The 21,621-nt window shown below is 45.2% G+C and overlaps 1 protein-coding gene and 1 long non-coding RNA gene across 8 annotated transcripts in view; one reads left to right on the plus strand and one right to left on the minus strand.

The window, feature by feature from the left end:
- Positions 1 to 12,889, plus strand: part of LOC310757474 — a 32,360-nt gene extending 19,471 nt beyond the window's left edge. For both annotated transcript variants that reach the window (XR_014545244.1, XR_014545245.1), the window contains 2 exons: positions 12,008 to 12,071; positions 12,766 to 12,889. This is a non-coding gene — a long non-coding RNA (uncharacterized lncRNA). The remainder of the gene's footprint in view (positions 1 to 12,007; positions 12,072 to 12,765) is intronic.
- Positions 1 to 21,621, minus strand: part of FRMD4B (FERM domain containing 4B) — a 142,923-nt gene that overhangs the window by 24,723 nt on the left and 96,579 nt on the right. For all 6 annotated transcript variants that reach the window (XM_083600558.1, XM_083600555.1, XM_083600554.1 and 3 more), the window contains 3 exons: positions 3,985 to 4,061; positions 1,718 to 1,856; positions 174 to 315 (listed from right to left, as the gene is read on the minus strand). In XM_083600558.1, coding sequence (XP_083456684.1) covers positions 174 to 315; positions 1,718 to 1,856; positions 3,985 to 4,061 — 358 coding nt within the window. The remainder of the gene's footprint in view (positions 1 to 173; positions 316 to 1,717; positions 1,857 to 3,984; positions 4,062 to 21,621) is intronic.

Raw genomic sequence — 21,621 nt, forward strand, 5'->3', positions numbered from 1 at the left:
TTGTTTCAATTGTGGTGTGTGTGTGTTGTAAAACAGCAATTGTGGATGCGTGATATAGTAGAATTTCACCCATGTTAAGGAAAGACATATTTTCCTTGTACTAAATGCAACTGAGTTACATAATACAGACACCTAGACTTCAAACAGAAGACATTCAAAACAATATGTGTTACCTGAGGAGATTAGGCTACCATTGCTGGCCATAATAAGTTGACTCTTTGCTTCCAAAGTGGCTAATTTCGAAACCTTCGGTGTTCCCATCTCTGTTAAGTCCATTGCAATATCGTCCAAGCTTCTGGCTGAGGGGATTTTTGCCTAAAACAATTTAAACACACACACACAAACAGTGAGCGATCGTGTACAATCAGTTTAGCCCTAGCGAAGACTCCAAACGAAAGGGAAATAGAAGATGACCTTTTGCTCCACTCCAAGAGCTACATGCGTGCTGTCTCACTATTTAACTTATGTCCTGGGCACTGATCACTAAAGCCAACTTGACTATCTATTAGAGGCTCAAAATGTACAGAAGGGAAAACAGGCAGTAAAAAATAAATAAATAAAAATGCCCCCTAGGCACAGGGCCCTCGTATTTACGGGACTGCCTCTCCAGGTATGCCCTGCAGAGGACCTTAAGGTCCATGAATGACCATAGTTTAGAGGTTCCGGGCCCAAAGGAAGTCAGACTATCCTCCACCAGGGCCAGGGCCTTTTCAGTGATGGCTCCAACCTGGTGGAATGCTCTGTCCCATGCAGGATATAACCTCCTTCCGCCGGGTCTGTAACACAGAGCTATTCCGCCTGGCCTTTAATTTGAATTCAGCCTGATCTTTTATTTCCCTTCTCTTCCCTCCCCCTCCCCTTTTATGAAGATTACCCACTCTGAGACCCCACAGCTAATTCTCCCCTGGCCTCCTCGTAGGACTAATTCAGCCAGCTAGCCCTGGTGACTATCTAATGGTTATTAGATGGATTTTCCCCAAATTGATTTTTGAATTTTATTGTTTTTCATGTATTTATACTGTATTTTATGCTGCTTTTACAATTAAGAGTTTCAAATTTGTTGTTAGCCGCCCTGAGCCTGGTTTTCTGAACCGGGAAGGGCGGGGTATAAATAATAATAATAATAATAATAATAATAATAATAATAATAATAATAATATTAAGAAGAAGAAGAATAAGAATATAAGAACAGAATAAGAGTTCTTAAGGGAAGGGCCATGGCTCAGTAGTAGAGCATCTGTCCTCAATGCAGAAGGTCCCAGGTTCAATTCCCGACATCTCCACATGGGACTGGGAGAGAACTCTTGTCTGCAAATCTAGAGAGCCGCTGCCAATCAGTGTTGACAATACTGAACTAGATGGACCATTGATTCTGACTCTGTATAAGGCAGTTTCCTATGATCCCAAGAGGCTTGCTGGATCAGACCAAAGATCTAGTCCAGCAACCGGCTTCTTACACAGACCAACCAGGTGCCTATCTCACCATCGGGACATGAGATGGAAGTATTTGCAAATTAGAAGACAGTTGACTTTTTTTGTCTGATGTGCTCACACAGATGACTAATACAGGTACATGGGCAAGCAGGTGGTTAAGAAAATAGTGTTGCGGCCTCATTTGCAAGTCAGATATAATCTCTCTTGAGGTATTTTTTTTGATGCAAAAGACAAACTATGCATTTTCAGCAACTAAACATTCCTTTGTCGACGGGTAACTTACTTTGCTTTGTTTCCTGTCCAAGTAAAACTGATGTTGACTGATTGCCATAACCCAGATGGATTTGATCAGAGAAGTGTTCGCATACCAGGTCTGCACTACGAGGCCGCTCTGTCCAAAAGTCCTCCGTGACACCGAAATTCTAAAAACATTTTTTTAAAAAAGGCTACATAAAGATTCTTTTGCTGTTTCTTCAAAAATGAAGAAATAAAAGTTCAGATGAAGTCACGCAACAACTCTGTTCTGGAGAGGATGACACCCTCCCCACAAATAATGAAAAATCCTGTTTTCAGTTTTGGTGTTATCTGACCAAGTTCTCAAAAGCTAGTAAACCCATTGCCTGGGCTAAGCCAGGGCTTGCTGCTGCCCATTTGGGAATGGTAGGGTGGAAGGCAGGAAAACCAAAAGTAGGTGGTAAAGTTAAAGTTAAAGGGATCCCTGACCATTAGGTCCAGTCGCGGACGACTCTGGGGTTGCGGTGCTCATCTCGCTTTACTGGCCGAGGGAGCCGGCGTACAGCTTCCAGGTCATGTGGCCAGCATGACTAAGCCACTTCTGGCAAACCAGAGCAGCACACGGAAATGCCATTTACCTTCCCGCTGGAGCGGTACCCATTTATCTACTTGCACTTTGACATGCTTTCGAACTGCTAGGTTGGCAGGAGCTGGGACCGAGAAACAGGAGCTCACCCCGTTGCGGGGATTCGAACCACCAACCTTCTGATTGGCAAGCCCTAGGCTCTGTGGTTTAACCCACAGCGCCACAGCAAGAGTTAATGGCAGGTAGAGCCGACTAATTCAAGTTTTGTCCCCATCCTCCCTATTGATCTCTACGAGGGTAACACTAAGGTGGGGGAAACCAATAGCCAGCACCACCACCTGGAGTTTATGCATGGAGAAGTATTTGATCATGACACACACGCACACCCATTATGATCTGCAATCTGAAGTAGTATACTCCAGACTCAGGTTTGCCACCTCAGTGAGAAAGAGGTTTCTGTTACACCCAGGCTTTTTTACTTTCCTCTTTGTTAGAGAACTGACTCACAAATGCAAAACCACTCCCGAGATGTACATGAAGCAGTCTGACCCCTCTCCTCCTCCTTCAGAGCATGCACAGATTACTTTTTAACCAGATCTTTGTCATCAGTCTACATAGGCAGTGCGCCAACAGAATGCCTGTCCTGCCTCTGCAGAAAGGCAGAATTTTTATGAATGACTGCAACTCTTCCTTCTGCCCTACCCACTCCTTGCAGACTAGTGCTTGCTCCAAGTACCCAAGCAAGCCCAGCTGAGACTGATCTGGTCCACCCAACACTTCCACCAGGTCTCCAAAAAGCACACCAGGTCTGCTATGGGATGCCAGCTCCCATCAGCTCCAGCCAGCATGGCCGGTGGTCAAGGATGCTGAGAAGTGTCATCCCAAGACATCTAAAAACATCTGGGAGGGCCACAGGTTCCCTATCCCTGCTCTAGAAAGACCTTACTAAATAAATGTATCCTCCTGTGGACATCTCAGGGAAGGACGTGTATCAATGCAACAGCAACATTACATCCTTCCCCGAGAGTAAGTCACGCAAAACTCAATGCAACTTACTTTGGATTAGCCATGCACTCTTAAGCTTCCCTAACATACTCATCCCCTGCTCCCTGTGGTTTTTATGGTGTGACTGTGTAGACTTGGGATTTGTTAACTTCTGCAGTTCATAAGAATTTTTGTGGTATAAACAATGAATGTTTAGTTGTTGTTGTTTTAAAAAAGCAACAACAACAGTCACAATTAAAGCATGTATTTCGTATTGTACTCTTAGGTTAATTTTAGATACAAGCAAGCAAGTGTGGCGTCTTAGAAATATTGTGCCCAAGCTATTTAGGCACAACTGCAACCGCATACTAAACACCTCTCGTTTATTTACATAGAAGATTTGCAGCAGACATTTCCAGTGGATTCAGGCCTGTAGCGATTTCCCAGCAGGTTTTTACAGCGTGTGCCAGAATTTGTTTTATTTGTCCTATAAAACTGGTGCACGCAGCAACTTTTCATGAGGTGACCGAAACCCACTTGTGCTAAAAGGGAAAAGAAGGGTTGTGATATGTTCGCTTTGTGCCGCCAAAGAGATAAATACTGCGGATGGCACAAGCAATGCAAGCTTAGCCATATATGCGGTGAAACATTAACTTGTGGTGTTCAGTGCAATGGATTTAGGTCCCAGGGGTTCAGCTGCATGACAAACGAATGTTTTGGATATGGCACACAAACACACTGCTTACCTACGGGGATCGTGAACCTCAACAGCAAATTTCTTCTCACGGAAATAAAGATTCTCCAGCTGTTTCCATTGGAATAACTGGAAGAGTGAGAGAAACAAAACAAGAAAGACAATTATTTAAGAGCCAGCCACATTATTAAGAATTATATTCCACAGAACTTTAATTTCAAAGAAACCCAAATTACAGCAAAGGATTAATTGTGCAAAACAACAACTCACTATGCATTTGTAAGATTAAAAGGACCACGTCATGATAAACAGTACGTAGCTAATTGCATTTTGCAAGTGTGTTTTAACTTCAGGTAGTGGCGTCTCTTATTTCTGCCATCCTCTGCTCATCCTCCAACCCAGAACCAATTCCGGGATTTATGTCTAACAAACACTGCTGTCTTGGGGAGGGTAACTAAAGGCATTCTTCATTTTGAGCCAAAGCAGACTTAATATAAACAACAAAAAGTAATTTCCCTTTCCCACTCTGACCACCATATATCAATTCCCTATGGGTAAACCAATGTCCAAAGAGGCCTGATATGCTTTGGAGTGGCACATCAGGTCAGTAGGAGTGAGGAGTGAACCCATCAGTTAAAAACCCCTGGTGTCAGAGGTTTGAAACCACAAGATTCCATGTCCTGTACAGGCTCATTTTTTAAAACTTCATTTCATGGACAGCATCCAAGAGATAGAGTGATGTGATTGCTCTCCCACAAGGTGCAGATGAAGTCCTTTTAAGGAAAACATGCTGGACAAAAGAGACAGACTGGGGATGTTGCCGGTGCACCACTATCCAGCAACTGATGGAGTTTGCCTTGAGATGGTTTCATAAAAGGCGTAAGAGGGTAGGAAGAAGAACCTTGCTGGATCAGGCCGGTGAGCCACCAAGTCCAGTGTCCTGTTCTCCCAGTGCCCAATCAAATGCCTATAGGAAGCTCACAAGCTCTACACAGGCAGTGCACAAGCAGTACTTGCAATAATGATAAAAAAAGAACATGCATTAAGCAATCAGTGATGCTGCACTGACGCAGAAAACAAGAGGGGCAGTGGGGAGCAGAGGAAGGAGAGAAACCACCAAAAGATACAGGACATGCACACAAAAACTGTCTGTCTTCTGCAGGCTCAGAAATAAAAATTCAATGCATGTACAGAACAATTCTCTTTCTGTGCGCAACATTTCGCGCCCTCTGTACTTAGTGGAAACAAGGAATCCCAGAGATTATCGTCTCATTTGCCTTGGGGCAGTGAGTGTTGTGCACCTGTCTAGTTTTTTTAAATAAAAAATCCATTATAGATTGATGAGCTAAAGAGGGATTGGCAAGCTCACCCTAACTGAGCCTCAGTTGGAAATGAAAGTGCAATCCATCTGGAGTATGCAATTCTCACAGACAACTTTGTTAGCATGAAAAATAAAAAAAGAGGTATGGGGGTTAGGGGGAAGAAATTAAGGAAGGCATTTAAGTTTCACTTGGACTGTTTGTAAATAACAGAGCAAAATTATGATCTCTCCAGCCACGGTTTAACTCAAGTAGTGTGGTAAAATTAAACATGTTTGGAGACACCTAATGCCTTACTTGGACCATTCCCAGATGCATAGAAGTGGAGGAGCATGTAGACAAAAGTACGGAGTGTTACGACGTGCAGATTCATCAAGTACACCACAATGACACAGTGTGTGGGTCGCTTACTCTGTGAAATGGGAGCTATCAATGGGAAACATTAGGCACCCGTGGGCTACGCAGATAACATTTCTGTGGTTTGTGCTCAGTAAAGACGTTCATTGCCTTCCTGTGCACACTTGCTTGGGAGTAAGTCCCACTGGGCACAGTGGGACTTGCTTCTGAACACGCATGCGCCGGATTGTGCTGCAAAGCCAGCTGTGGCTACATGCAGGCACAGCTAAATAAGCCACACTCAGTTAACTCAGTTAAACTTAAGAACACAGAGGGAGCTCTGCTGGGTAAGACCAAAAGCCTATCTAGTCCAATGTCTTGTCTCCCACAGTGGCCAATCCGCTCTCTCTGAAAGCCCACAAGTAGGAAATGAGGACAACGGCAGTCTACCCACTCATCCCCACCCACTCAAACAACAACAACAACCTGGAATCCAGAGGCTGGCTTGTGTCCAAGCATGAACTGTATCAGGCTGCATAGGTCTCTTAAGCAACTTGCTTTGAAGAGCCTCTGCTCATGCTTCAGCTTAGCCCAGCAGGCTTCATGCATGGCATATTAATAGTGTAAGAGATAAATTGCAGAATTGTAGAGTTGGAAGGGACCTTTGGGATCATCTAGCCTAACCCCCTGCAATGCAGGAGTATGCAGCTGTTGCATAGCAGGATCGAACTTGTGACCTTGGTGTTATCAGCAGCATGCTCTAACCAACTGAGCTGATACTAGAAAGCAAAGAAATCTTCCCCCTCCCACCTCAAATTTCACATGGCCTTGTGAACAGATGCTAAGCAGTGAGATTTCTAACTGTATCAAGGTAAAGGTAAAGGACCCCTGGACGGTTAAGTCCAGTCAAAGGTAACTATGGAACCTGGAATAAACAAATAAACCAACAGTATTCTCTGGGATATGGTGACTAGTAGCGATTTCACTGCAAAGGGACAGTGAAGAGTAACCTTGGGGAGAATTCAACATCCCTCCCACACACACACCCAAAAGGGGCATGTGAACTTTATCCTTACTCATATTGCCGATAGAGGCCCTGGAAGCAGCGCTGCTGACGCTATGATTTGAATTAGTTTGGCACCCGGTGCTGGCAGCAGTGGCGATGCCTTGGGGGCCTCTTCGTGAAGCCTCAGACAACGCAAGAGGTGTTGCGCAGCTCTTGAAAGCAGCTCCATGTGCCGGCTTTCCATGGGAACAGGAAGAAACAGGGGTGGAAGAATAGGGAACAAACGGGGAAGAAGTAGGGCTTGCAGAGGGTGGAGAAAGAGGAAACTGGAGCGAGCATGTGAACAGGAAATGGCAAGGAAGAGGCTGGAGCGTGGCAAAAAGAGGGCAGGAGTCTCCCCATGATCTTCCAAAAATGCATCTCTTACCACAGTCAAAAGATTAGCGAATTATTAGGAACACAGGAAGCTGCCTTATACCAACTCAGGTCAATTGTCCATCTAACTCAGCATTGTCTACACTGCAAGGCAGAGGCTACCCAGGATTTCAGTCGGGGACGGGGACGTGGTCTCAGCCCCACCAGGAGATGCCCAAGATTGAACCACTGATGCCAGAGGTGCTCTGCTACTGAGCCTTGGCTTTTCCAGAGATGGTCATAGGACACAGGAAGCTATACTATACTGAGTCAGACCACTGGCCCATCTACTTCAGTATTGTCTACACCAGCAGTAGGGAACCTGTTGCTCTCCAGATATTGTGGAACTACAACTCCCATCACCCAGGACCACCTGATGGGAGCTGTAGTTCCAGCAACATCAGGAGGACCATGGGTTCTCCATCCTTGGTCTACAATGACTTGCGGCAGGTCTCCAGGATATCTCTCTGAGCCTTAGCTGGAGCTGCTGGGGCTGAACCTGCAACCTTTTCCATGAGAAGTTCGTGATCTGCCACTGAGCTATAGGCCCAGCCAGTATTCCATATCGAATAATGTCAATGGTCCATAAATAATTGCCACCTTCTATACCCGACCTACGCAAATACACCTTTTTCTAATTTATCAGCCAGTTCTCTCTTGGAATCATAGAATTGTGGAGTTGGAAGGGTCCACGTGAGTCATCTAGTTCAACCCCCTGTAATGCAGGAATCTTTTGCCCACAATCCTGAGATTAAGAGTCTCATGCTCTACCAGGTTATAGCTGCCCTCTTAGTTGCTTAGACCTTGCAGAAGGAAGTGGCACAGCTTCCTAAAATTCTCCTCAAGGAGCGCTAGTGTAAAACAAAGTCAAAAAGTTTTCATAGCTGTCCTGCCCACCAGAGGTCAAGCTCGAGGCAATAAGTTTGGACATGTGTGGTCAATACTGTGATTTAGCTATGAAGTCCTTTGTTGTTGATGTTGATGGAGCAGCTGAGACGGTGCTAAAGGGTTGATATTAAACTAAGAAAAGAACATCTCTACATATTGGGCAAACTGAAATGAAAGACAATGCAGCACGCTTCCAGGTTCCACCAAACCTCTGCTCCCATGTGGAATTATTTGCTTTTGTTTTATGAATGCTATTTTTCATCAACACATACACTGCAGTAACTGTGCTTGGGTGCCCCTAGAACAAAGGGTGAGCGTGTTTGGCTGTTTACCTATTGGTGGTATGAGTCCACCCAGGGATGGCTGTAGACAGGATTCCTGCATTGCAGGGGGTTGAACTAGATGGTTTTTGGGGTACCCTCCAACTCTACAATTCTGTGAGATAGTACAACTGCAACTTTTCATTCTGCTCCTATTATTGTTTGCTTGAGAGTAAGTGCCAGTGTTCAGTATGGTTTACTGCCAAGAATATCTGCAATCTATACACACTTATCTGGGAGTAAGTCCAACATCTGAATAAACATGCATAGAAATCGCATTGTTAGTGTGCATAGGACCCACTGAATGCCAAGTCCTTAGGCTACAACCCTATGCACACTTTTTTTTTTTTGCAAAGAAATTCCTTCCAACACAGCAGAACTGACCTTTAGTATAAACATCCACAGGATTCATTTTAGTGAAGAGCACACTTTGTGTATGCACCAAACAAATCTGCAGTCCATGCCTACTCACTGAGACATTTAATTCTTCACGTCAGTGGCGTAGCGTGGGGGGTGCCAGGGGTGCCGGCCGCACCGGGCGCAACATCTGGGGGGGGCGCGAGTCCAGAGGGCCCAGCCGCGTCGTGCCCTCGGCCCGCCCCTATTGTCAGAGCGGCCGGCCAGCCTCCGCCTGCTCCTACCTTGCCCACCCGAGGACTGCGGCAGCGCCCGCCCCCGTGGCCACCTACCCCCGCCTCGCCCATTGGCTTGCCTCCCTCGGCCCCGCCTCTCTCCGATGGCCGCGGGGGTGTCCTGCTCGGCGCCGGCGCCTTTTTTCAGGAGGTAGGGAGGCTGGACGGGGAGGTGGGGTCGGAAGCAGGCAGAGAAGGAGGGGAGCTCGTAGCCAAAAGGGCTGCGCCGGCCGGCAAAGGGCCGGGGAAAGTTTGGAGAGGAGAAACGCACCGTCATGATTTCCTGGTGGAAGCGGCAGAATTAGGGATGGCGAAGCGTAATTACGCACGAATTTCGCTGGGTGAGAGCTTCGGGGATCGATCGGCGGAAATGGGAATCAATTGGAATATGAGAAAGAGAGAGAGGGACCATCATTCATAGTCATAGATTTGTAGGGTTAGGGGGCGCAAATTACTTGCCTTGCCCCGGGTGCTGACAACCCACGCTACGCCGCTGCTTCACGTATACAACAATATGTGAATGTGTGTATAAGCTGCTGTGTACCATTGCAGTGGAGAAACAAACTGTAGTCCACAGCACTCTGCATCCATACACTTCAAAAACATCAAAGATTACAATTTTTAAAATTTATTTTAAATGCACTTATCTCATGCCATAAATAAGACCTAATCCTTCACATGTGTTCATGGAAGAACCAGGCACCACTCTTTCTGCAAGCCTTTCATCTTCAGAAATCCCGCTGGATCCGAACTGTGCCTTTGCCCAAACTGTGCTTTATGATTGTTTTACTAGACTTCTCTGCTGAAAAGGAGGCTACACATGAGATGTGATTTGTGCTTTAAAAAAATACCCTGTTTCTGGCTCACAGGAATGTTTCAGCAGCCTTGGTTGCTGACCAACCCAGTTCTCATTCCATTAAAAAATGTGCATAAAACAGCCTCACAATATTCTGCATCTATAAAGCAAGCAAGCAAACCCTGGAAAGTTCACTATCACAAAAAATAAATTTGACCCAGGCAAGAAGTATCAAAAGAGAATTTGAAACCTTTCAACCTGTGAGATGATTTCAACAGCTAGTCAAACCTGTAAGCTCATTAACTTTCTGATCTTACACACTTTATGAGGCACCAGCCTGGCTAATTTAAACTGAACTATGCCCACTTAGATACACTTAGGGTCGCAGCCTGATACAGAGAGTTTTCTCCTTCCCCCTCCAGCTTTTGGAAAAGCAAAACCATGCAGCCTTACACTAACACTTCACCCACAGGGCAGAAAAGGAAGGCAGCTGTAGTGGAAAACCGGGCACAAGATCCTCTGTGCTTACCTGAGTCTCTTAGTCGGAGCTGATTTCTTGAAGGATTTTGGTTATTCCATATCCACATGTCTCAAAAGCGCCGTTGTGGTGCGGCGTTTGGCTTTTCAAAAACAATACATGCTTAGGAAAATCCTCCCCTCTCCAACCAACCTCTCGAATTCCTTTCACCTAGTGAGCAGGGCAACTTCCTGTCTCAACTCCTCTGCCCGACTTTCAGACACTTAGCTAGGTGTAACTCCCTGTCTCACAGGCTGGCTGCCTCCCTCCGCTGACACACTGCTGACATCATCAGCTTTTATCGCCAGGGAGGCTGCCTCCCCATTCCACAGCTCTCTCTCTCTCCTCCTCCTCCTCCTCCTCCTCGCACAAGGGGGCAAGGGAGGAGAAGAGCTGGTGATGGGTGTCCCGCAAGAGGAAGGACGCAGCTGGCATGGAGGAGAGAGAGGGAAGGAAGGACTTTCACAGCTGCAGTTCTCTGGTCAAGTCTGCTGAAAAGCAGCCTCCCCTCTGCCCTTGTGCACGCTATCGAAAGGCAACAGGTTTTACAGGAAGACTTTGCCACATTCCAGCCGCACTTCCTTTCAACTCAGCTATCATGTTCATTTAATAATAATAACCCCCCCCCCCGAGAGAACGAAAAAGGAGGTGTGTGTGAAACAAGATCTCTTGGAAAGCACAGCGTCTCCCTGCCTTATCGCTCTCTGACTAATAATGACTCCAACTTACCATGTTCCCCCCTCTCTTATCACTTCCTTTGGAATGTTTTAATTCACAGTGACATCTTATGGGATGCTCTCTGCGTATCTGTGGGAAGCCAGAAAGGGCACCGGCAACATACCAAGAGAGACAACCTGTTTGACTAGGAAGAGGTCGGGTGTGGCACATGAGTAAGCACCTCAGAGATCCCTCAATGTTCGTGGCTGGAAAAGGCTGCCTTTTTATTTGTCGTATTTATGTTCCAGCTTCCCTCTAGCCAAGGCAGTATACATGGCTCTTCTCCTGGCCTTTAGCTTCACGACAACCCTGGGAGGTTGGTTAGGTTGACCCCAGTGAGGGGAGGGGGAACCCTGAACCTAGGTCTCCAGAACCCTTATTGACTGCGTTGCACCGGAGTGGGCCATAGCTCAGTGGAAGAGTGTTCACTTTGCATGTAGAAGGTCCCAGGTTCAAACCCTGGCACTTCCAGGTAGAGCTGGGAGAGAGATGCTGCCAGTCAGTGTAGACAAATATTGAGCTAAATAGACCAATAGTCTCGACCCAGTAAAAGGCAGGTTCCTATGCACCTGTGCACTAGCTCTGCCCAAGTAGACTTCAATAATATGCTGCTTTAAAGACCCCATCAGGGAAAACAAGACCTGCATGTGAATTTGTGTGTGTGCCGGGGACATTGGAGAGGTGCATTTCCACTCACACAAGTAGGGATCCAACCCAAAACTGTCAACAAAATACTTAGCACCATTCAAAAAGGTTTAAAAGTGATTCAATATATAATCCGGAAAGCAAGCAAATGAGCCTGAAGCACCACAGTATATTTTGGGCACCCTGATCCTACACAGCAATTGTGCTCAATCTATATTTTGTTGAATAATTTTTCATATTGTTTGGACTGTTGTTATTTGGTGGTATTATTATTATTATTGTTGTTGTTAGTGGGGGCGGGGTGAGGTCTGCCACTATTAGGAATTTTGAGCTTCTTTCTGGGAGGAAAAGCAGGCAGGCAGCAAACATTGACATGAATAAACTTTGCATCTGTAAAGGAGAAGTGGCTCTGCACTCAAGGAGTATGAATGGGAGCTGGGAGAAAACAGGGTTCAACCGCCTGGTGGTTTGTTTGTTTTTTGTAGATCAACATGGGGCTGAATCGAGGTGTGCAGCATAATAACATGGGGATGGACCAAAGTGTTGCAGGTTAAAAATACTGCTTTTGAATGCTCTCTCTCACACACAAACCTCCCTGCAAGGAGAAAATTGGGAGAGGACTAGGCTAAACCTTTCTGCTAACTTTCTACTTGCAGGAAAAGCCTGCAAGGTGAAAGAACCGTTATAAGAAAGGTGTGAGGATAAAATGGGGAGAACCATGCAGGCTAGTGGGGAATTTAGCAAGCGATGCGTCACCATCCCAAGTATTTGCCCGCTCTGTGTGCCTCACTACCAGCCCTCATGGCAGGGGTTGTGGCACTGAGTTCTGTCTCAGCACATCAGTATAATATCCTTCTGATGTACCGATTTCTTATTAATTTTAAAGACCATAATCCCTTCAGTCCCCCAGTTTTGAAGGAGCCAAGGGGCCACTAGGAGGCTGTTCTGCCCTTACCTCCCAGAAAGAAACCCATAACAGGTGGGAGGACCAACCATTGGCCAGAATGTGAGGGAGTGCATGGCGCTTGCTTCAACTTTCCCTACTGGAAAGAACACTTGTAATAACTTGGTAACTATGACTGCAGTCCTAACACCACCTCCCTGGGAATAAGTCCAGCTGAATTCAATAGGACTCACCACTGAATCAATAAGGGTAAGATGGTGATGTAAGAAGCAGTGGTAGAGTTTGCCTCCCCTCCTCCTCCTCCCTAATTCCTTTTCCTTTTATGTCATGTCTTTTTAGACTGTAACCTGAGGGCAGAGACCATCTTATTATTGATTACTGTAATCCACCATGAGAATTATTTTTCCAGCTGAACAGCAAGGTAAAATGTCTTTAAATAAATAACTAAGTTTATAACACTCCATTTACCACCACTTTTAAGAAAAAAAGCCTGTCCATGTGCCCTTGCAATACAGAGGTATTAATAATCCTTGCTACAGCTTGGCTTAGAATTGCTCCACTAACTGTAACGAGACAGGGCTAGTTTAAACATGGTGACTTTCACAACTCTCTCCCCACTTTCTCCTCATGGACCTCCTTATGAACCTTATGAACCTCCACTGTACAGCCTGCTGAGCTGATTCTTCCCCAAGTGAAGAAGAAACAATAAAGCCAATGGGGAATGAACTCAATTAGGCCTGGAGAGACCAAGGTTCAACTCCCTGCTCGGCTTTGAAGCTCACTGGGTGACCTTAGGCCCATCGCTATCTTTCAGCCTGACCTACCTACCTCACAAGTTTATTGGGGAAACGAAATGGAGTGAGTGGGTGGGTGGGTAGGTGGGAGGGAGGGAAAAGAACCAAACATGCCACCTTGGAAAAAAGGCCAGACAGAAATATAATACAGTAAGTAGATAAATCAATAGAATTAGTCCACATAATAATTTCTGCCCCCTCGCACAAATTTGTCCTTATGTGCTTCTGATATTTAAGTTAAGAGCTGTTCCCATTTAGTCAAAGCATTGCTGTACCTTGCACCATATGGGGTAAAAGCTGGAGCTCAGTGGTTAAGAGCATCCTCTTTGTATAAAAGGTAAAGGGACCCCTGATTGTTAGGTCCAGTCACGGACGTCTCTGGGGTTGCGGCAGTGGCGTAGCGTGGGTTGTCAGCACCCGGGGCAAGGCAAGTAATTTGCGCCCCCTAACCCGTGGATTTGCGCCCCCTAACCCATGGATTTGTGCCCCCTAACCCGTGGATTTGCCCTAACCCCAGATGTTGCGCCCGGTGCGGCCGGCCCCCCCTGCACCCCCCACGCTACGCCACTGGGTTGCGGTGCTCATCTCGCTTTACTGGCCGAGGGAGCCGGCGTTTTGTCTGCAGACAGCTTCCGGGTCATGCGGCCAGCATGACTAAGTGGCTTTTTGGCGAACCAGAGCAGCGCATGGAAACAACGTTTACCTTCCTGCTGGAACGGTACCGATTTATCTACTTGCACTTGGGCATGCTTTCAAACTGCTAGGTGGGCAGGAGCTGGGACGGAGCAACGGGAGCTCACCCCGTTGCGGGGATTCGAACGGCCGACCTTCTGATTGCCAAGCCCTAGGCTCTGTGGTTTAACGCACAGCGCCACCCACACCCTCTTTTTATAGGGTTGCCCTATTCCTAAAAGTGAAAATCTGAACAAAGTTTTGTTTTGTAGTTGTTGAGCATAACCCCCCTTGCCATACACCTAGGTTTTCCCGGACATTTTGCCCATTTGCTGAAAATCTGCAGGAGCGTGTCCAGGAAAACCCAGACATATGGCAGCCCTAACTTTGCATGTAGAAGGTCTCAGGCTCTATCTATCCCTGGCATCTCCAGGTCTCAATCACTGGGGAACCTCTATCGGTCAGTGCATGCAGTACTGAGCTAGATGGACCATTGGCCTGACTCAACATACAGCATTCAACATACATACATTCTCTTCCTGTAACAGCATTGGAAGAACTTGCCTACCTCCAGGTCAGCTGCACTGTTAAGTGAGATTATCCAGTAGTATTCATGGAATGGCTTCGGTTTGATACCTTTAGGGAGCAGTGGTCTCCCATTAGAATGATTTGTGCTCGACAGGAAGAATTCCTTTCTAGTTACCTTGTCTGTTCACCAGGGGGTCTTCACTGTCTCTCTTTCATCAACCCCCCACCTCTATTGGCTCACTGAGCACAGCTCAACCTTAGGCAGAGAGAGCAGGGAGAAACCACAGCAATATTTACCACCCAGCAGCCTTGCAAGTATGCATAAGGGACAATGCCACTTTGCCATTTATTTTATAGGGTTGCGAAGAACGATTCTCGAAAGCCAACGAAGTGACGGAGCCACTTTATCCTAAAGTGCCGTAACATGAAGTGTATGCAGCTGAACGCACACGTTTGCTGTGTACACAAGCAATGGCTTTAGTTGAGACATTTACCATTCGTAGTATTGGTGTTAATCATGCAAGTCTGCAACTATAGTAAGCACATTTACTGCTTCTGAGTAAGTCACACATATCAGCACAGAAAAGAGAGAAAGGGAGAGCGAGCACAAATGCAGCTCAATAGACTCTGAGCCTAAAATCCCAGTTCGGTCATTGGCAGGAGGCCGCTCCAAGGGCTGGGCTGTATCCAATGAAGCTGTCTCGTTAGCACACAAACTTCCACCTGCACAACAGGGCATCCCTTCCCTTGCATACCCGAAATCTGCTCCAGAGGGTTGGGCAAACCCTCAGAACAGCTTGGGGGGGCACAGGGAGAGGTAATCCCATTGTGCAGCTGTAAGTCCTTGTGCTGATGGAACTACTTCAACAGATGTTGTTGTTTAGTCGTTTAGTTGTGTCCGACTCTTCGTGACCCCATGGACCAGAGCACGCCAGGCACTCCTGTCTTCCACTGCCTCCCGCCAGTTTGGTCAAACTCATATTAGTAGCTTCGAGAACACTGTCCAACCATCTTGTCCTCTGTCATCCCCTTCTCCTTGTGCCCTCAAACTTTCCCAAAATCAGGATCTTTTCCCGGGAGTCTTCTCTTCTCATGAAGTCGCCAAAGTATTGGCGCCTCAGCTTCAGGATCTGCTCTTCCAGAGAGCACTCAGGGCTAATTTCCTTAAGAACGGATAGGTCTGATCTTCTTGCAGTCCATGGGACTCTCAAGTGTCTCCTCCAGCACCATAATTCAAAAGCATCAATTCTTCGGCGATCAGCCTTCTTTATGGTCCAGCTCTCACTTCCATACATCACTACTGGGAAAACCATGGCTTTAACTATACGGACCTTTGTTGGCAAGGTGATGTCTTTGCTTTTTAAGATGCTGTCTAGGTTTGTCATTGCTTTCTTTCCAAGAAGCAAGCCTCTTTTAATTTCATGACTGCTGTCACCATCTGCAGTGATCCTGGAGCTTCAACAGATACAACCCTTTATTTTATTTAACACAATTCTATACTGTTTTTTCACAAAATGGCAGCTTGGTGGTAGAGCATCTGCTTTGCACGCAGGTATCCAGGTTCGATGGCTGGCATCTCCAGGTACGGCTTGGCATAGCCCCAGTCTGAAACCCTTGAGAGTCACTGTCAGTCAGAGTAGGGTCAATACTGAGCTAAATGCACCAATGGCGTGAACTTAGTATAAGGCTGTTTGCTATGCTCCTAATCAGTCATTACTTTTATGACCAACGCATCTTGGGACTGTATAAGTATAACAGCCGGGTTCTGCAACACTTGGCAAGGGAGCAGGATCATTCAACAACTAAGAAGATGGGTAATGCCTTTTTAGAAATAATGAAACAAATGTTGGCCTATACTCGGAGCATAGACCGTAGTCTTGGCATGTTCCAGTGTCCCTTCTGAAACATATATAACCCATTGATACAAGCCAATACCTGAACTAAAAAAATGTGGTGATGCAACTACAGTATAAGCCAGTGTTCTCAGAAATGCTTCAGAGTTCATTAGCTCCTTGAAACTTGCAACACTTCCCAAAGTGTTGTATCTAGGATTTGTGGGAGACCTGAAGGCATTCTCAAGAGCGTAGAGGGAGACAACAGCCCTGATTGAGAGGCCTAAGCAATGAGCCCCATGCACAGACCCCCAACGAAAAACAGGCGTTTAAGTGTGCTTCAAAAGAAGCCTTCAAAGTGCTTCTGTGCAGGGGAAATAATGCACGCCTGATGTAGCGGGCCAATCACAAACCCAGCTCTCACAGCGGCCCACCAGATACCGCTGGGAAGCCTGCAAGCAGCACCTGAGTACAACAGCACTCTTCTTGCTTGTGATTCCCAGCAACTAGCTTCTAGCTGCAAAACGAAGGGCTCCTTTTCCTCCAGTCTTCCCTTGCTTTGGCAAAACTTCTTCATAAACACAGCCCGCTGGGAAATTCCACCAAGTATACAACAAAAGTTCTCCATATGCTTTTATATATATAAGAGTATGTTTTGACTATGCTCCTGGCTTAGATCCAGGGAGCAGTTTTTTTTTTCTTATAACAAGGGAGGAAATGTGAAAACACAAAAACTTGGGCAGGGGGGAAGGAGGAACATTGCATACCATAAAAAGTAAAACGTTTGTATTCTGTTTAGCTGTCGAAAGCTGTTTTTTCTCTCCAAACAAATGAAGCCACAGTGGAATAAACAGGCATAAGGCTGGGCTGTAGGTTAATAATTCAACAGCCTCAACATTTCTTCGCTCCTGCTAGACACAATCCACCGGGAACGTCTCTTGCATAAGGTTCTGCTACAATGAATGGGAGTTACACAAGAGTTCCATAGCAAGGAAGAAGTGAAATGGGGAATTGCTCCCATTGACTAAATAAGCATAATATTCAGCAGATAGAGCCTTCTCTGCAGATTTAGTCCAAACATGTTTACCATTTGCTGGCAACCTGTTCTTGAGAATGCAAATACATTTATTTCCGAGTAAGGCACACACTGTTTCCATGGAACTCACTCCCAGGTTCACCTGGGGGAATCTAACTGATCGTCTCTAACCTGAATATATAGCTGCAAAAACCTGATGAAGTCATAGGTCATTTAAAAACAAACTGTGTAGATAAATAATAGCACCCGTGAGAGCTATAAGCACACAAGAATCTCCATTTCCCTATTACTGACAAACAGATCAAGGTATTCCCCTTTTCTAAGTGCTCTGAAAACATTAAGAACAAGGTGGAAAGAAGGCAGACGAGGGCACAGAAAAACAAACAACTTGCCCTAATGAAAGAAGCAGTTTCAGGTTCTGTTTGCAAACTGGGAATGAAATGCTCACTTCCCTTGGGGAAAAACAAAAAAAATTTTTTTCCTTCCAGTAGCACCTTAAAGACCAACTAAGTTAGTTCTTGGTATGAGCTTTCGTGTGCATGCACACTTCTTCAGATACTTCTGAAGAAGTGTGCATGCACACGAAAGCTCATACCAAGAACTAACTTAGTTGGTCTTTAAGGTGCTACTGGAAGGAAAAAAACTTCCCTTGGGGAGGCTGTGCTGTTGCACTTCAGCCTAGGCAGGTCATATCTGGGGGCAATGTCCTTCAGGTCATTGTCACTGTGACGGGAGGCAGGCCAAAGCAGCGGCCGCAGCCAATCACCAATGGCACAAACTTATTTATGATGCTGCAACCACAGCACAAGCGAATGGTTAATCACATCCCCCCCTCAACCTGGCAGCCTCCAGATGCTGTGAATTTCAACCCCCATCAGTTCTAGCTAGTGTCAGGCTTGTTCCCTGAGAGCCAGGAGCTACTTGCACAAAGCACACACCCTATGACTTCTTTCTAGAAAGCAGACAGTAACACATGTGACATGCTGTACAATACACCGGATAGTCCCTTCCTTACATCTGTTTATTGAGTCAATTTACTTTGGAGCTTGGGGTTTTTTTAGGCCAAGAAAGAAAGAAAGAAAGAGGGGGAAACTAGCCTGCCCAACTTGTTTCCTTGATGCTTTTGTCATGAGGCCAAGTTGCTTTATCAGCTGGGACTCCCCTCTTGCTCAGAAATGGCATCCTTGTTAGGCTGCCCTAAATCCTCAGCAGATTGGGTGGTTGTCACCAATGGAAGCGAAGGCTCAGAAAAAGCTCAATATGGAGGCCAAATGGCCGAAATATTGGGAAGTACTGGAACAAGAAGGAGATAAATTGAAATTACAGAGTTTTGAGAAATTAAAAGATAAAGTGCGAGACTGGCTTCATTATTATCAAATAAGAGAGGCCTATAATTTGGACAAAAAAATTGGCTTCCAGGTGGAAAAATCAAAATTGGAAACAGAATTGTTAGATCCCAAAACTAAGATACTTTCAAGAATGTATAACTTGCTGTTGAAATGGAATACGCAGGATGAAATGGTTAAATCTGCAATGATTAAATGGGCACAAGATATTGGTCATAACATTATGTTTGCGGACTGGGAACAGTTGTGGACCACCGGTATGAAATTTACGGCATGTAATGCCTTAAGAGAGAATGTTATGAAAATGATATACAGGTGGTACATGACACCAGTCAAGCTTGCAAAAATATATCATTTGCCCGATAACAAATGTTGGAAATGTAAAGAAAATGAAGGTACATTCTTTCACCTTTGGTGGACGTGCCCAAAGATTAAGGCTTTCTGGGAGATGATCTATAATGAAATGAAAAAGGTATTTAAATATACCTTCCTGAAGAAACCAGAGGCCTTTCTCCTGGGCATAGTCGGCCAATTGGTGCCAAAGAAGGATAGAACTTTCTTCATGTATGCAACAACAGCAGCAAGAATACTCATTGCAAAGTATTGGAAGACACAAGATTTACCCACCCTGGAAGAGTGGCAGATGAAGGTGATGGACTATATGGAATTAGCGGAAATGACTGGCAGAATCCGAGACCTGGGAGAAGAGTTGGTGGAAGAAGATTGGAAGAAATTTAAAGACTATCTTCAGAAACACTGTAAAATTAATGAATGTTAAAAATGATGTTGGATTGAAAATAAGAGGCACTAGCAACAAAGTTAATGAGAATATGCAAAAATGAGTTGATAATGGATGAAAATATAGAGCTATAATATGTTAAGATATAGAGTTAAGATAAACGAAAGAGGGTAAGGATTTGCTGATTTGATTATTTAAATGGGAATACAAAAAGGGGAGGTGTGAGGAAGTCAAGGAAACAAGCTAATGAGTTTAAAGTTACAAAAAATGGGTTTGTTTTTAACTCTTTTGTATCTATTTGTTTTTTGTACTTTGTATTTTTATTTTTATTTTTTATGTATTTTTGTATGTTTTTTCTGTTTTTTTGTATTTTGTAAATTTATGTTTTTGTAAAATTTCAATAAATATTTTATATAAAAAAAAACCTAAATCCTCAGCAGATTGTCCTAAATACAGTGTAAACCCGCTCAGCACAGAAGCTAAGCATTTCTATAACCTGATCTGATTTTTCAGTCCCTTCTCTACTCTTTCGTCTGTGGCTGATCAAGGCTTTGTAGTCATCCCCAAGAGGCCTTTCACTCCCTGCCACACATGCTCCTGCCATATGCTTGGGACTGATAGAAACAGGACCATAACCATCATTTCCTTTTTATACACAACTTTTACTCAAGAAAATGCCTTTTGCAACCTAGGGTTTGTTTGTTTTTTAATGGTGCAAACCTAATGGCATATCTTGCTTCATTTTTAGCTTCCCAGAAATGAGATTTTTAAAAAAGGCATCAAATTTGCAGATGACACCAGGAGGGGTAGCTAATGTCGCAGAAGACAGAATTGGGGTTAAAGATGACCTCAACATATTGGAGAACTGAGCCAAAACTAACAAAATGAATTTCAGTAGGGACCAATGTAAGGTTCTACACTTAGGCAGGAAGACCCAGATGCACAAATATAAGATGGGGGGACACCTGGCTTATGAGTAGTACATGTTTAAAGGATCCAGGGGTCTTATTTTCTCCTGTTCCGGAGGCTAGGACCCAAACCAATGGCTTCAAGTTAGAAGAAAGGAGATTGTGACTAAGAACCAGGAAAAAACTTTCAGACAGTAAGAGCTGTTTGACAGTGGAACAAACTCCCTCGGGAGGTTTATAAGCAGAGGGTGGATGGCTATTTGCCCTGGACACTTTATCTGCAATTCCGGCATTGCAAGGGGTTTTACTAGGGACTACGCTTCTGTGTGAGTTTGGCAAACTGAATTAAGGGCCACATTCGGCAGTGCGGACAAAGGTCTAGGGCAGCCTTCTCCTGAGACACCAACTCCCATCATCCTTTGCTAGTAGGGCCAATGATCAAGTGTGATTGGATGTGTGGGCCCAACAACTTCTGCAGGCCCCAAGTTGGGGAAATCTGGCCTAGGAACAGATCAACAGGGAAGCTGTCGTCCCAGGCAGTCATTTACCAGGCAGTCATTTACCTGCAGATGAGATGAAGCAACTGGAAATTAGGGATGATCACAGAGTGCAGTACACATGCACGTCAGATGATGAGTCATTGCTGCAAGCCTCATAATATTGCTTGGGGCAAAAATAAAAACCAGTGTCTCCAAAATAAACTAGCAGCGTACTCTCCACCTCCCTTAAGACCACCCCCTTATAGAAGGCAAAACCAATGGTATTTCTGAATTGCTGAATGTAGAACATCATCTAGAGAATGCGTATGGTGTATTGTCTGGAGTGCCAGACTAGGAAGACCTGGGTTCAACCCCCCACTGAGCCATGAGTTTATGGGATGGCCCTGGGCCAGTCATTATCTGTCGTCTTAATCAACCCTCACAGGTTTGTCAGGGAGATTAAAATGGAGTAAGCACCATGCATGTTCGATCCCCATATGGGACAGCTGCATATTTCTGCAATGCCGGGGGTTGGTCTAGATGATCCTCAGGATCCCTTCCAAATCTACAGTTCTATGATTCTATGTATTCCACCCTAAGCACCTTGAGTGGACTGCAGAAATAAGCAGTACGGAAACAAGAATATTCTCAAATACGACTTTTTTCAGAAAACAAGAGATACTTGCAACAACATATAATTTACTAAGCCCTCAGACATCCCATCCATCTTGAACACTGGTTTTGCTGGTTTGGGCTGAAGGGAATTGGAATCCAAGAGTGTCTAGGAACACCAGTTTAGAGAAAGGGGATTAGGATAGGCCTATAGGGGCTTTCCTCATCTAAAATAAAGCCCTGAATGGA

This window comes from Podarcis filfolensis (assembly GCF_964270895.1).
Source record: "Podarcis filfolensis genome assembly, chromosome: 2".
In the NCBI taxonomy this organism is placed as follows: domain Eukaryota; kingdom Metazoa; phylum Chordata; class Lepidosauria; order Squamata; family Lacertidae; genus Podarcis; species Podarcis filfolensis.